This window comes from Scyliorhinus torazame, chromosome 4 (genome assembly GCF_047496885.1).
Source record: "Scyliorhinus torazame isolate Kashiwa2021f chromosome 4, sScyTor2.1, whole genome shotgun sequence".
In the NCBI taxonomy this organism is placed as follows: Eukaryota; Metazoa; Chordata; class Chondrichthyes; order Carcharhiniformes; family Scyliorhinidae; genus Scyliorhinus; species Scyliorhinus torazame.
In genome coordinates, this window is record NC_092710.1 from 131,705,266 (window position 1) to 131,721,147 (window position 15,882).

Below are 15,882 nucleotides of genomic sequence, written 5' to 3' on the forward strand. Positions count from 1 at the left end.
CTCTGTTAGTGGGATACAGTTAGGATGGACAACTAGGGCCAAGTTTGGTTGCTGTGATGTAGTATGTGAAGTTCTACCCTCACTTACATCTTATCCACAAATATGGGGGGGAAAGCGAGGGAAGAATGTAAAAATTGTACCCTGTATGAATAATGATACTGTATTATTGTATCATAAATCATCCCAATACTGAAAATAACATCACCTAATTTTCTTATCCAAATAATGGATGGGGAGCAACAAAGGATTTAAGCATTTGTCTTGTCTTGCCTCTTATTGAGCCACATAATGTGAATTATGCAAATAGAAATTAACCATCGAGCTCTGGTGCCTTGTGTCAGTAATTTCATTATCCTATTATTTGCTGATGATGTATTTTATTTGGAATTACTGATATTTAGAAATGTAGTAGCATACAGGATCACGGAAAATTACTTTGGTCCATCTGACTGGGACCGGTTTTGTGTTGCAAGTAAGATATTTTATTTTAATATTCCAATGTTCATTTTTGAATTTTTTAAGAACAAAAGGTGTTTGAAACTGCCAGAGAGATTTGTATGCATAGACCCAGAATATTGCAGCACAGAAACGTGTAATTTGGCCTAATGCCTTGGTATGGATCTTTTTTAAGTTGTTCGTCCTGTGTGCTGATCAAAAGGTGAGTTAAAGAGAGAAAGCATGTGTCATGGAAAATAATCCCACAAATTATATTAGGAAGCTATGATTTGAAAGCAGATTGTGTTCCATTGCTCTGAGTTGTAATTCTAGTTGCACCATTTACACTTCCTCTTATTGTCTTGCCTATTAAGCCTATGTTCTATTCATTTCTCCATCATGAATTGTGATTATGACCTGGATCACACTGCTTGAAAGATTGAATGTTAACCTGCACGACAGAATTGAATAAATAATTGAGGGGAAAAAAGATTACAGGGCTCAGGGAAAAGACTGCAACTGATTGGTTAGCTCTATCAAAGTGCCTGAACAGGCAAGATGGGCAGAATGGCCCCCTGTACTCTGTTATTCTATTGGGATGGGAGGATGCATCCTTCTTTAACATGTTGGATACCTAGAGTAGGAAATATGTTTTAAATGTAAATGTTTTTAATGCTTTTGTAAAGAGCTCTGACTAGTTAAAGATTAAATATACCTAATAATAGTTTATAAACCAGCTATCATTCTATACTGGTTCATGAGTGAAAAAAGTAAGAAACTGGTGATCTTTATCCCAAGTATCTTAATTTTTAATGGTTTGTTTTTTGATTTTTGAGACAGTGGGGTTGGCATGTCTGGCTTAGTAACTCCAGCCTGCATCACCAATTCTGTTTCTCCTGTTTGTATCAAATCTTTTTGTTCTTACTGGCTTCATAAAAAAAAATGTCATCCTTTATTAGTTTATTCATTCAAGGACTTCAATGTACTATAATAGTTCCCTGAACACATGCCATGATTGTGATTGAACTTTAATTTTGTACTGGTGTGCAAAGTTCCTTTACTGTTTATCACAAATGTCATTATAAGATAGAATTTATGGAAGCCAATCTCATTCATCTCTCGCTAACAGCTGTCAGCTCTGGGCTTCAAAATGAATGGCAGAATTCCTCATTTTCCAGCTGGAAAGGTTGCACGTATCTCAGCCATATAGCCTGACTGACCCAATCCATCCTTAGAATGTGGTCCTGATCACCTGAATGTCAAAGGTTTAATACAATCAGAGAGATCTTGAATTCTAACTCAGTGAAAAGGTACATTTATTAAAGACAGCAGGAACAAGTAAAGAATCAATCATGAAAAAGAGGAACTCAAAACGTCTCATCAAAAAATAAATATTTCAACCAGGTTCTTTGTTGCCTTACATACTCATGGTACCTGTAATAAATGTTGTTCATGCGAATAGTGTAGTAATGCAAATATAATAATTATTTTGGTAGCAGGGAATGGAAACCCAACTCTCCCATTTCCACCACTTGTACTCTCCTCTGCAGAAGAGAATTATGAGGTAACATCAATGGTAAAGGGGCGAGGTCGTTTAAGAGGGAATGGCTCCAGAAGCAGTGAATGGTAAAGTAGAATGCTTTGCTGTTTTCTCAGGGTATTAGAAACAACATACCAAGGATTTTTTGATTAAAAGATATAGCATCTACTGTTTGCTGAAGCTATCAAATGGATCCTTCCCAGCAAAGTTTAGGAGTTTTAATCTCATTACTCGATTGGTTGCAAAACATTTTGGAATGCTGTGAGATTATTTAAGGCCTTTTATCAATGCCAGTTCATCCTACAGCCAAGACCTGAAAGAATCATTATCCAATATATAAATTAGTGAAGCCAACAATTTAGCTACATCATACCAAAAATATGTGATACTCTTGTCTTTGATGTAAGCGCAAGTTCTTTAAGAGTCTTATGAGTGGTGCAACCTCTCCGAGATAATGAGGTTTTATGTCCACTCCTACATTCTTGGTACTGTTGTGGCACCTGAGATTTGTGATTAGTTGGAGAGAAGTTTTCCAATCTTTCAGACTAGCACTTGAAGAGTTTACAGATCAAAACACAGGCAAATTCTGCAGTCATGATGTCTAACTGTACATAAACAAAACAGGCGCTTTAGGTTGTTGATTGACATTACTGATAAAAAGATTTGAATGTTTCAACTGGCGAATCATTTGCAGACCTTTAGGAGAGTGAATTCTGTGGGGAAGCAATTCTTCCTGCTTTAACATGTGAATTACCTAGCTTCAATTTCAAGATTGTGCCTCCTTGTTTGGGATTGCCCTGCCGGAGGAAATTATTTCCTTGCGTCTATTGAATATTTTTATCAATTTAAACATTTCATTTAGATCACCCTTCAGCCTTTTGAACTGAAGGACATTGTAGTAAAGGAGAAATTGGTGACCACCAATCCGTATAACAAATTATAACGGTTTATTTACAAACTGTATTTACATCGTGCCTTTCATGATGTTACCACTACCAGCTCTAGGATCCATTCTATCCGCAAAAGCCTGCGCTCTGCACTAAGAACCCAACTTCCATTCCCATTGGGTGATCGGGCTCACATGACCTTCCCAATGTATGCCCCTCAAAAGGGCCAGCTACTACATCACTCTCTCTTTAAGCCCCTTATTATACAATACATGATACAGTTATACCATTAACAAAATACCAGTACTGAAAAACACTTGTGCGTAGCCCATCAATAACTCAGTCTGTCAGGGAACTTTCTCTTTCCCGAGGAGCAATGTAGCTCAACTGGCTGCGGCTTGATTGTCAAGGTAGATTCTGCTGCAATTATCTCTCTAGGACTCCCCTCTGGAAACTGTGTCTCACTTTCTTCAGTTTCAATGGGAGCAGCACTTTGGCCTGACACTGGCTGATCAGTCACTTATCTCTTGAGCAAAATGCCACACGACTTTCGGGCACAACTGGAGTAAGCAGCAGCAGCAACTCCCGGGATGGCTCCTGTCTTCTCAAATGGTCCACGTGCTTCTTCATTAATTTGTCTTGTACTTGCACCTCATGCGATAGTGGCTGAGTTCCAGCCACCACAACTCCAGGAACCCAATTTGGACCACTTACAAAAATGTTTTAAGAAGACTGGGTCATCAATCTTAAATGCTCTCTCTATTTTCGAAGAATCATGGTTTCTGTTTTGACAACGCCTCTCCACCTTCCCCGCCAAATTCGGAACAATGAGGCTTAATTTGGTCCTTAAGCGACGGCCCAGTAACAGCTCACTGGAGTTATTCCTATCATAGTATGCAGGGTAGTTCTGTAGCCAGGAGAAAACGTGCCACTTTAGTCTCCAATGGAGCAGGTGATTGCTTTTTCATGCCAGCCTTGAACTTTTGGGTAAGACGTTAAGTTAACTCATTTGACAAGGGTTGGTATGGTGCAGTGTGAATATGTTTAATGCCATTGAAGGCCATGAACCTTTGTAACTCGGCACTAGTGAACGCTGTGCTATTGTCTGAAACTAGCAGCTCTGGTGCACCATGGGTTGCAAAGCATTGTCACAACTTCTTAAATGCATCGTGGACGTTGTCAACCTCATTTTGGTAACCTCACTCCATTTTGAATTGGCATCCAGTAGCAACAGGAACATTGTGCCCATAAATGGACCAACATGGACACTCATCCATGGCAGTTCTAGCCATTCCCAAGGACGTAAGGGAGCAGCAAATGGTAATTTCTGTTGTAGTTGGCACTGGTCACACTGTTTTACCATTTGTCCTATGTCTACATCAATGCCAGTCCTTCAGCTCCTTGTTAACATTTTCATGCCCAGATGGGCACTGTATAACTTTTCTAGAAAAAACTGTCGTCTTGGTTTTTGGGCGACCACTCTAGATTCCCAAAGAATGACACCAACCTCACAACTAAGCTAATCCTTTCTGAACTGATACGACTTCATCTCCAGAAGCTTTCACGTTTTGCCAACCATGTAATATCATGTGCTTGATTTTTGACAACAAAGTGTCCTAGTTCGTCCAGTATTTGACTTGCTGTGATGGGCAAGGAATCCATAAAGTTGAGGGCCATCACAATCTCTTGCAGTACTAAGGAGGGGCGGGGGGGGGGGGGGGGGGTGCTTTCAGGTAATGGAAGGCAATTTAAGGTGTCTGAATTGGCTATGTGAGCCCCTGGTTGATGCTCAAAAGTATACTTGTATGCCTCTAGGAACAATGCACACCGCTGAATTTAGGCCGAAGCTATGGGTGAGGGGAAGGGGGAACCTCCTTGTCTTTTTTGAAAAGTCCTAAAAGCGGCTTTTAAACTGTGATAATGGCAAAGTGGCAGCTGTAAACATATTTGTCACATTTTCTTTTGCCATAAAGGATGACCAAACCTTCCTTTTCCAGCTGTGAATATCCCATTCCGTATCTGATAAAGTTCTTGATGCACATCCAATAGGTCTATCTTCCATTACATGGGATAATACAGCCCCAACTCCATACGTTGAGGTATCACACACAAGCATTTTATTTTCTTTCAGTCAAAATGTACGAATAAACTTGAAGATTGAAGCACTTGATTGAAAGCTTTTTTGGGGGGGAATTTTGGCACTTGTTCAGCAACACGTATAACGGAGCTAGCAAAGTTGATATATGAGGGAGGAACCTTCTGTAATAATTCACCATTCCCAGGAAAAACCTAAGTTCTGAGATGTTCTTTGGGCTGCTGCTTCTTTCATGCCTCTCACCATGTCTTCCACTGGGTGCTGCCCTTGAGCATCCACCCTGTATCCAAGATAAGCCACCTCATTCACCTGAAAGGTGCACTTTTCTCTCTTCACACCCACTCCTGCTTCCTGCAAACTCTTTAAAATTGTCATCCAGATTTGCCAGATGTTACTCCTCAGTGGACCCTGTAATCAGGACATTATCTCAGTAAACACTAATTTTGGGAGACCCTTGAAGTAAGTTCCCTATAGTCTGCTGCAAGATGAAATCCCAAAGGGTAAACATGTACATTGATACAGTCCTTTGTGGGTGTTTATGGTGACATAAGTTCTCAACTTAGTATATGTCATGTACAACTTAGTATATGTCAGGCTCCCAGCTAACTTTGGGTTTGGGTATCTGTCCAACTTTGCAGCTTGATTCACTGTTAACTTATAACCTCCACAAATTCCGATTGTCTTGTCGCGTTTAACTACCAGCACGATGGGTGCGGCCCATGCAGCAAATTGTATGGATTTGATGATGCCCAGATCTTCCAATTACCGCAGTTGTGTTTCAACCTTTTCCACTAACGTTTAAGGCATGGGCCTTGCACTAAAAACCTTTGTATAGCTTCCGGATCTACATGAATCCTAGCTTGATATCCTTTAATCTTTCCACGTTCTTCTTGGAATACTCCTTGATACTTCATTAAGACCTCATTCAGGTTCCATTCTTTAAACTTAAAAATCTCCAATCAGTTGAATTTATCTCCTGGAGCCACATCCCAGCACGTTCGGTCCCTGGCCTGACACCACCATCAGGAGAAGCTGTGCTGACTGGTGTCCGTAACTCACAGGAATTGTAGTTGTTCCTACTATCTTTGTGGCCTCTCTGGTAAATGTGGCTAATTTTGCTGTAGTGTTCAGCAATTTTAGTGGTTCAACTCCTTCTTTCAGATACCGGTAGGTATGTTTGTTGATAACAGTATCCCCATGTCCACCTCCATTTTTGGCCGGCCGTTTACTATTAGCGCGACTGTGATGGGGGCTACTTTGCCTTTTTCCACATTGTTTAAAAACATGGCATTATGTTCTCCCACTGGAAAATCCCCTATGTTATTTACCAATGTTTTATTACTTGCTCTGTTTGTACTGGGCTGGCCCTGCTTACTTCTATACTTGTGCCTTAGATGGCCAATTTTCCCGCAGCCGTAGCATTCGGCTCCTTTGAATTTACCTACTTCTGCGAGTGGTGTCCCCCATATCCAAAGCATTCTGTGTAGTTCTGGGCTGCTTAAATCTTTGGTATTTAGTGATTCTTCCTGCTTCTGTACTCAATTCACTGCCCGAACCTGATCTCGTGCCCTCACTTCTGGTGCCATTACTACTTGCAGTTTCCTGCCCTAGCTGGTGGACGTCAAAGCTTTGTTCACCTTGTAGCTCTTGGGCACCCTTTTCGGTGCTCTCAATTGCTGTTGCCATTTCTAACGCCTTCTTTGAAAGTCAACTCCGACTCAGCCAGCAGTTTCTTTTGTATGGCTATGTTATTCACACCGCATACTATCCGATCTCTTGGCATAGGGCTGGTTTAGCTCAGTGGGCTAGACAGGTTTGTAATGCAGAACAAGGCCAGCAGCACGGTCCAATTCCCGTACCGGCTTACCCGAACAGGAGCTGGAATATGGCGACTAGGGGCTTTTCACAGTAACTTCATTACAGTGTTAATGTAAGCCTACTTGTGACAATAAAGATTATTATTATAACATTTAAAGCTGATCCAAAGTTGCAGTACTCTGCAATCTGCTGGCTACGAATGCTGTAGCCAGCAGATTGGGCCCTCCCAGTTGATTTAAACTTATATCCTTGCAATGTCACTGAGGCTTTAGGGGGATAATGCCCCTTTGCTCGTTCCAATAGCTCTGTAAATGACTTATTATCAGGAGCCTCCGGAGATGTTAAACAACAAATCCGATTATAAGTCTGGGTCCCGCACGCAGTAAGTAAAATTACTTTCTATCTATCCTGCATGTCTATTCTGTTAGCCCTGAAAAAATACTCCAGCCATTTAATATATTGCACCCAATTCCCAGTAGCTGGGTCGAAGGCTTCTAGCTTCCCGAAGAGAGGCACGCTTGTTCTCTCTTCCTCAGGCTTCGAACCACCTGATTGACTTTTTAATTTTTTTAACGACGATCTTGTTGAATTCTTGACTGCTAGTGAAGCTGCTATGATTTACTTCATTGCTAATGTAATAAAGGAAGGATTGGCGACCACCAGTTCGTATAATTAATTATAAGGATTATTTACTAATGACATTTACACAGTCTTTCACGATGTTATCACTACGAGCTCTAGGATCTACCCTAGCTGCAAAAACCCTCGCTCTGCACCATGATCCCCATTGGATGAGGGGGGTCACATGACCCTCCCGATATATGGCCTTTGAAGGGGCCAGCTACTACAGGAATACTTCCCAGTTTATGTAACCTGTCCTCACAATTTAACCCTTTAAGCACAGATTTAACTCTCATGAATCTGTATTTTACCCCTTTCCAGGCCAATATATCCTTCCTGAAGCTTGGTGCCCTGAAACTGAAAGCACTATTGCAAATAGAGTGTGATCAAAACGTTGTACAACTGAGGCATAACGTCCTCCCCCTGTATTCCAACCAACTTGACATTAAGTACATCATTCCAATCATTGTATTAATTGCTCACTGTGCATGTGCACTAGTTTTTATTGATTTCTGTGCCTGGACACGTAACCCTTTGCTCCCTCACAATTCCTCATCACTCATTATGAGAAAAATACTCCACTTTGTCGTTCTTGTATCCAAAATGAATGACGTTGCACTTTCCCACACTGAACTCTTCACTTAATCTCGGAGTCCCGTTGAACAATACCAAACCAAGCTAGAGTCACAGACAGACTCGGTGGTTGTGGCAAGGACTGAACAACATAACGGGCTACAAAGCGAAGCCCAGCAGTATCTCCGGCAGCAGCGCACCCCTCCCCGATGAATTCAATGCACTCTATGCTCGGTTCGAGCAGGTAACCAACTGTTACTGTTAGCTGTTGAGTGCCCCAGCAGCCAATAACTCACCCATACCCACCATCACAGCTTCCAAAGTCAGATCGGCCTTCCTGAAAGTGAACCCTCAGAAGGCGACGGGCCCGGACGGGATCCCTGGTCGTGCACTCAGAGCCTGCGCGGACCAGCTGGCAGAGGTGTTTGCGGGCATCTTTAACCTGTCCCTACTCCACTCCAAGTTCCCCACCTGCTTCAAGAAGACCATCATACCGGTACCAAAGAAGAACCAGGCATCGTGCTTCAATGACCACCATCCGGTGGCCCTGACTTCAGTCGTAATGAAGTGCTTCGAGAGGCTGATCATGAAGCGCATCACCTTCATACTCCCAGAACGCCTAGATCCACTGCAATTCGCATACCGTCGCAACCAGTCCACAGCAGACACCATTTCCCTGGCCCTACACTCATCCCTAGAGCATCTCGACAACAAGGACTCCTACATCTGACTCCTATTTATTGACGACAGCTCTGCCTTCAACACCATAATCCCAGCCAAGCTCATATCAAAGCTCCAAAACCTAGGACTTGGCTCCCCACTCTGCAACTGGATCCTCGATTTTCTGACCAACAGACCACAATCCGTAAGAATGAACAACAACACCTCCTCCACAATAGTCCTCAATACCGGGGCCCCGCAAGGCTGCGTACTTAGCCCCCTACTCTACTCCCTGTACACACACGACTGCGTGGCAAAACTTGGTCCCAACTCCATCTACAAGTTTGCTGACGATACGACCATAGTGGGCCGGATCTCGAATAACGACGAGTCAGAATACAGGAGGGAGATGGAGAACCTAGTGGAGTGGTGTAATGACAACAATCTCTCCCTCAATGCCAGCAAAGCTAAAGAGCTGATCATTGACTTCAGGAAGCAAAATACTATACACACCCATGTCAGCATCAACGGGGGCAAGGTGGAAATGGTTAGCAGTTTCAAATTTCTAGGGGTGCACATCTCAAAAAATCTGTCCTGGTCCACCCACGTCGACGCTACCACCAAGAAAGCATAACAGTGCCTATACTTCCTCTGGAAACTAAGGAAATTCGGTATGTCCACATTAACCCATACCAGCTTTTACAGATGCACCATAGAAAGCATCCTATTTGGCTGCCTCGCAGCCTGGTATGGCAACTGCTTGGCCCAGGACCGCAAGAAACTTCAGAGAGTCGTGAACACTGTCCAGTCCATCACAGGAACCTGCCTCCCATCCATTGTGTCAATCTACACCTTCCGCTGCCTGAGGAAAGAGGGCAGCATAATCAAAGACACCTCCCACCCGGCTTACTCACTCTTCCAACTTCTTCCATCGGGCAGGAGATCTAAAGTTGAGAACATGTACGAACAGACTCAAAAACAGCTTCTTCCCCGCTGTAACCAGACTCCTAAATGACCCTCTTATGGACTGACCTCATTATCACTCCATCCTGTATGCTTCATCCGATTCCGGTGCTTATGTAGTTACGTTGTATACCTTGTGTTGCCCTATTATGTATTTTCTTTTATTCCCTTTTCTTCCCATGTACTTAATGATCTGTTGAGCTGCTCGGAGAAAAATACTTTTCACTGTACCTCGGTACACGTGACAATAAACAAATCCAATCCAATCCAATCCAAACTGCTTCCTACTTTTTGTGTCTCCTAATTTAGCGTCATCTGCCAATATTAAATGTATCAGTCTTCCCTCTTCCATCCAAGTCAAAGATGTGTATATGAAAGCTGAGACCCTACTCCTGATCTCAAGGTCACCACTTGTCACATCATGCCAATCAAATTAAATTCCCTGTACTCCTACTGCCTGTCTCCTATTATTAACCCATGTCACCAGGACATGAAGAATTGTGAGATCTGAAATTCATGCCAGGCACTCATTATCTTGAAGATTTGCAGCATGAAATGGCAATGGTACATAAAGTGACACTTGAATTCTTTGTGTATAGTGATTTTGAGATAAATGATAAATGCAGTCACAATTATGCTTCTTCCCAAACTTGGTCTGCAATTTCTTCCTACCACCTATTGTAGTGGGGAACTTTTGGGCAATTCTTGGTGTATGACAGATGCTGGGAAGAGTAACGTTATACATTTCGGATTTCCCTTGATGTATGCGAACCTTAACCAAGCTTTATCTGTTGTGCTGAAATTGTGTGCCTTTTCAGCAATTGCTTCATTTTAATATGGATAAAATGGGCATAGGCAGCGTGTCCCTCATTGTCTTGCATGACATGTGAGTGGAGCCGTTCCTGAGACTGCACCTACATGTTTTCACTGCACCTTCAGCTGTTATACATATTTGCTTTTTTTGTTGTCCTGACTGAACATTTCATGATGGCCAAGTGCTTATCTGGTGCATTGCTGGTGCTGACCTAAATGTGATTGTCATTTCCAATTTTTGTATGGTTAGGTATACTATCGCAGGTGTATGTGGAATTACAAAATAAAGGATGTATATAGTGGTGTCAACTGTGATTCAATGGTTGCGCTAGTCTCAAAGTCAGAATGTTAAAGTCCCACGACATACATTGGAACACAAATTCTAGGTTGATAATGCAGCAAGGGGGTCCTGCTACATTAGCAGAAGTACCCTGTCAGGTAGATTTATAGTTCTCACAGGCTATTTCAAAGAGCAGGGAAAATTTCTGCAATACATGTATCCCTTAACCAGAATCACTGTCAAGGCATCATGTGGTCATTATCACATAGCTGCCTGTGGGACCTTGCTGCCTTGTTTCCTACAGAATAACAGTGACTGTACTTCAAAATGTATTCTGGTGTAAAGCAGTTTAGGAAGCCCTGAGGCTATGAAAGCAACTAAAAGAAATGCAATGTCTTAAAGAATAAATAAAGGAGTAAAGAATGTGCATTTATAAAATGTCTTGTCAAGTAATGATTTGTTTCCTAAGTGTTGTCACGACTGTTTTACATAGGAGTATGCAACATCTAACTTGCACACAGCAAGATTCCACAAACAGCAAATGAGATGGATGCCCAGGTAATCTGTTTGTTCAGTAATGTAGTTTGAGGGATAAATCTTAAATAGGTCACCAGAGAATCCCCCTTAGCTGAATACATCACCTATGACAATGCAGCATTCACACAGTACTGCATTGAGGTGTCAGCCCAGATTATAAGACTTCTCATAGTCATAGTCATAGAATTTACAGTGCAGAAGGAGGCCATTCGGCCCATCGAGTCTGCACCGGCTCTTGGAAAGAGCACCCTACCCAAGGTCCACACCTCCACCCTATCCCCATAACCCAGCAACCCCACCCAACACTATGGGCAATTTTGGACACGAAGGGCAATTTAGCATGGCCAATCCACCTAACCTGCACATCTTTGGACTGTGGGAGGAAACCGGAGCACCCGGAGGAAACCCACACACACACGGGGAGGATGTGCAGACTCCACACAGACAGTGACCCAAGCCGGAATCGAACCTGGGACCCTGGAGCTGTGAAGCAATTGTGCTATCCACAATGCTACCGTGCTGCCCCTAAACTTGGTGGTTGAACCCACAAATGTTGATTCAGAGGTGCAAGAGCTGCCAAGCTCAACCTGTAAAGAAGAAAAATTTGGCTCCCTTTGTGCAGTCCTCCACATTATTTGGTTCAACCTTACAAAATTCCCTCCCAATTTACTCTTCGTTACCTGATTAGTTAACATGATTAGAAGCTATTTCCTGTTATGTTTATTTTAGGATTCTAGCCATAGTATGGTTTGAATGGTGTTTCCTCCAGACCAAGAACTGAGGACAGAGATTAGTGCAGTTTTATTCATGCAGTAGAATGAGAAAAATATCAAGTTGTTGTCAGACACAGTTTCGGCTTTAAAGATTGTTTCCTATGAGAATGCAGACTACAACACAGGGACATTGCGGTGGCACAGTGGTCAGCACTGCTGCCTCATGGCACCGAGGACCCAGGTCCAATCCCAGCCCCAGGTCCGTGTGGAGTTTGCACATTCTCCCCGTGTCTGCATGGGTCTCACCCCCACAACCCAAAATTGCCCCTTAATTAGAAAATGTAAAGACACAGTGCACATTGCCATCTTGATTATTTGCACCCAGTTATAAGGTACCAGTTAGTAAAAAATCCATTTGCGGGTGAAAAATTGAAGCTGACTCCTAATGCGAGAATAGCATATCGTAGCTGAGAAAAAGGGTTGACCTGTACCCTGGGTAAATGTAAAAACCTGATTTTTGGGATAGAAAAAAATGGGATTGTCTAATACGCCGTGATGTATATGGTACTTCTTTCTACATGATATATGTTATGTTCAACTTAAATACAAGCAGTGCATCGGGTGACTTGCGACACAGTTGTACTCTGAATAAGTGCTTTGTGACACCATTTTTGTAATTGTTTCAGCAGCATCACTTTTACATACTGGAATTTGGTTACCTATTTTAGTGTTTGTCTTTCCACTTATGGAGCCATGCCACTTTGCTAAATCCTACCAACTGTCCTGGCTTGAGACAATTCACACCTCTTTAACCTGGGGTTACCCCATCTCTGGATCTGTAAAGATTTAATCACCTGCTAATGCTCGCATTCCTAGCATTGTTTGGCATCTTTGAATTTGTCTATGTATGTGTTTCTGGAACAGACCTCTTCATTCACCTGAGGAAGGAGCAGCGCTCCGAAAGCTAGTGACATCGAAACAAACCTGTTGGACTTTAACCTGGTGTTGTAAGACTTCGTACTTTGCTTTAAATAAGTAACCTTGTCCATCGAGCACTGCCTGAAAGGGTTGCCTCAGGAGATCAGTTGTTATCCCTACTTTTTATCAGCAATAAAACTTTTTACAGGCATGACTAACAAGAAGACAAAATTGTATGTTGGCACTCTTGGTCAGTTGTCACTTTGAAAATGAGAACAAGCATTTAAACTGCCTTGTAATTAATGTGTAATATATTAATGCTGATGATCGTAGTGATTATGTCCATTTGAGAAATAATTTGGGATCTGAAGTGTTATTACAGAGTCTGTGATCTGCTAACTAAACCTTAAAATTGGTGTATTTGTTCCTGTTTGTAGTTTGTTCTTGTTTTGCTGCATTTGACGCTGTAGTGAGTGCAGTCATTCCATCTGACAATATTGATGTTCCTATGTGCAATAAAGTCAAACCTTTCAGGAGTCCCAGGACTCCAAAGTCATAAAAAGTGTTTAGCAGGGCAGTTACAATACAGGCTCGTATCATCCAAATTTGGGTTGCATCTGAACAGAGTATTTGAACTGTAAAGTCTATTCCTGATAATGTAGGCTTTTCTTGCACCAAAATTATTTAATAAAATGATGTGAATTAAGCAGCATAAATGACAAAAACATTTTAAAAAGTAGAATTATTGGATCATTTGAATGAAAAGAAACAAACTGTGTATTATGATGTTGAAGTATTGTTGGGAACGCTTTAACACTCGGATAAAGAGGATCATACAAATGGCATGTTACATCTTCAAATGTATTTTACCTTAAATATGTGCTTCTCTCTTGTCTCCGCCCCCACCCCAACCCCCAAACAAATCCATGTAACAATTTGACTGGTGCTGATTTGTATAAATGTCATATAGTTCATTCACTTCCACTGGTCTTCGTCTGTTGTGAGAATCTATTGACCCATAGTTTGTGATCTTAAGTTTCTTGCATTGAAAATGTTACTTTGCTGGCCCTTACATGAGCATAGAGACAGCAAACTTTTCATATTGATAGTGGCTCAACTGTGTCATGTTCAGTCTAGTAGAACAGATCCATTGTTTTCCTGAAAGCTGCTTTTAAGTGTCTTGTTTCAGAAATCCTGTTTCTCTTCTTGAATGAAATATATCACAGTGAAAATAAAACTATAAGCATATAGCAAACAAGACTAGATTTTCTTTTTGTCTTGTGTTACCGAAATGTCAAGTAAGTGCTTCAATTAGCAGAGATTAGATAATCAAGAGAGGCCACATGGCCTTTCAAGCCTGCTCTCCCATTTAACAAGACCATGGCTGTTCTGATCTTGTCCTCAACTCCACTTCGCTGTTTTTCCCTCACCCTTGATTCCCCTATCAATCAAAGATCTATTTTTCTGAGGAAGAATTAAAGACAAATATTCAAACTTATTCTATCTATAGTTTTTAATAGCCCAACTATAGAAGATTCCTTCAAAGGCATCTGAAGAACAAGTATTTGTCTAAACTTAATTTTGCCAAAGGACATTGTTTAGATCTGGGAAATCAATATGATAAACCAAATTGTCCCAAACTCGTTGGAATATTTATGATTTTGAAGTCCCAATTACCCCCAATTTTTATTACTTTGGGAAAGCCTTAATTTTGGGGGGCGTTGAACGAATAAGGAATACTGTTCTTTAATGAAGTTCAGATTCCACCCAAACCATTGTCCTCACCACCAAATTGTTTCTAACCTGCTATTTAGAAGCATGGCTATTTCTTTCGTTGCATTGATCACTGCTACCTCCTCCAATTAAGGAGCCCATTATGTAGTGCAAATCAAGGTATTAAATACATTAGATATCCAATTGAAATTGCAGGGCAAAGGGGCAGTATCCTTATCAGTATTCTTTTTCTTCAAATGAATGACAATATAATGTAATTGAATGAAGAACTGAAATTTCTTGAAACAAAACAGAGACGTACACTTCTGCCAGACGATTTTAAAAATCAGTTTTCAAAATGTTCAAAATAATGTTGATAATGGCATAAATTGTGTAGATCAGATCAGACAATGACACCAGTGGGAATGTTACTGGAGATTTTTTGAAAAGATTTTGATATTCTTTACAAAAAAATAATTTTAAAAATCAATTTAGTGATATATACTTTGTGGCCTGTAAGAAGAAACATTTTTGGTTGTAAGATTAAAATAAAAGCTTATTGGTGGACAAGATTATTATTTTGAAGTAACTTAAATTTTGAATCTTAAATGTGTTTTTCTTTTTAATTATACTTCTGATCTTTCACAATTCCAGTTTTCTTTTCTTTGGAGATCAATATTAATTTTCTGAAGAACAACTTTCTATTGAAATCATTGCCATAGGGAAATGCTCAAGTATTCATTACTTATTAACATACTATCTGAAATGTAGAACACTTAGTTCCTATATGTCTACACTTAGTAGTGTCTCTAAGATAAAATATAACCATCTCTTCCAGGGATTCAATTTCAGTTGACATTTTAGTATTCCCAGTGTTTATCTCTATTAATTAAAAAAGCTTCTCCAGAGCGTGGAACTGACTGCAATAAAAATAGATGCAAAAGCAATTCACAAGCAATTTTGCCTTCTTTGTTCATTGGGTTCCTGGCTTCTTTGCTTTCAGGCAAACAACTTAAAATATTAATGCATGGTATACATATTAGTCAATATTTTAAATATAGTAGTAATTGTGTCTACAGATTTGCTGAAAAAAAGTCTTTATACATCATATAAACTGACAAAAACAATCTATGTACAAGAATCATAATCAGAAGTCTGCAGGTCTGATCATCATAGTAGTAGCTTTCAGAGAGTATCCTGACCCTTTCCAGTAGTACCATTTGATTCCATTGAATCTATTTGTATTATGCCCCGCTGAGTAATATAATCCATTCAGGTTGGATGGACCACAAGCATCAAACCACCATCCTGTGAGG

General features: G+C 40.9%; 2 protein-coding genes across 4 annotated transcripts in view; one reads left to right on the forward strand and one right to left on the reverse strand.

Annotated features, from left to right (window-relative positions):
* The window catches only part of mcph1 (microcephalin 1), a 609,760-nt gene that overhangs the window by 264,472 nt on the left and 329,406 nt on the right, over positions 1-15,882 (forward strand). The window lies entirely within an intron of this gene.
* Positions 13,607-15,882, reverse strand: part of LOC140410477 (angiopoietin-2-like) — a 149,467-nt gene continuing 147,191 nt past the window's right edge. For both annotated transcript variants that reach the window (XM_072498601.1, XM_072498600.1), the window contains one exon: positions 13,607-15,874. In XM_072498601.1, coding sequence (XP_072354702.1) covers positions 15,714-15,874 — 161 coding nt within the window. In that variant the 3' untranslated portion in view covers positions 13,607-15,713. The remainder of the gene's footprint in view (positions 15,875-15,882) is intronic.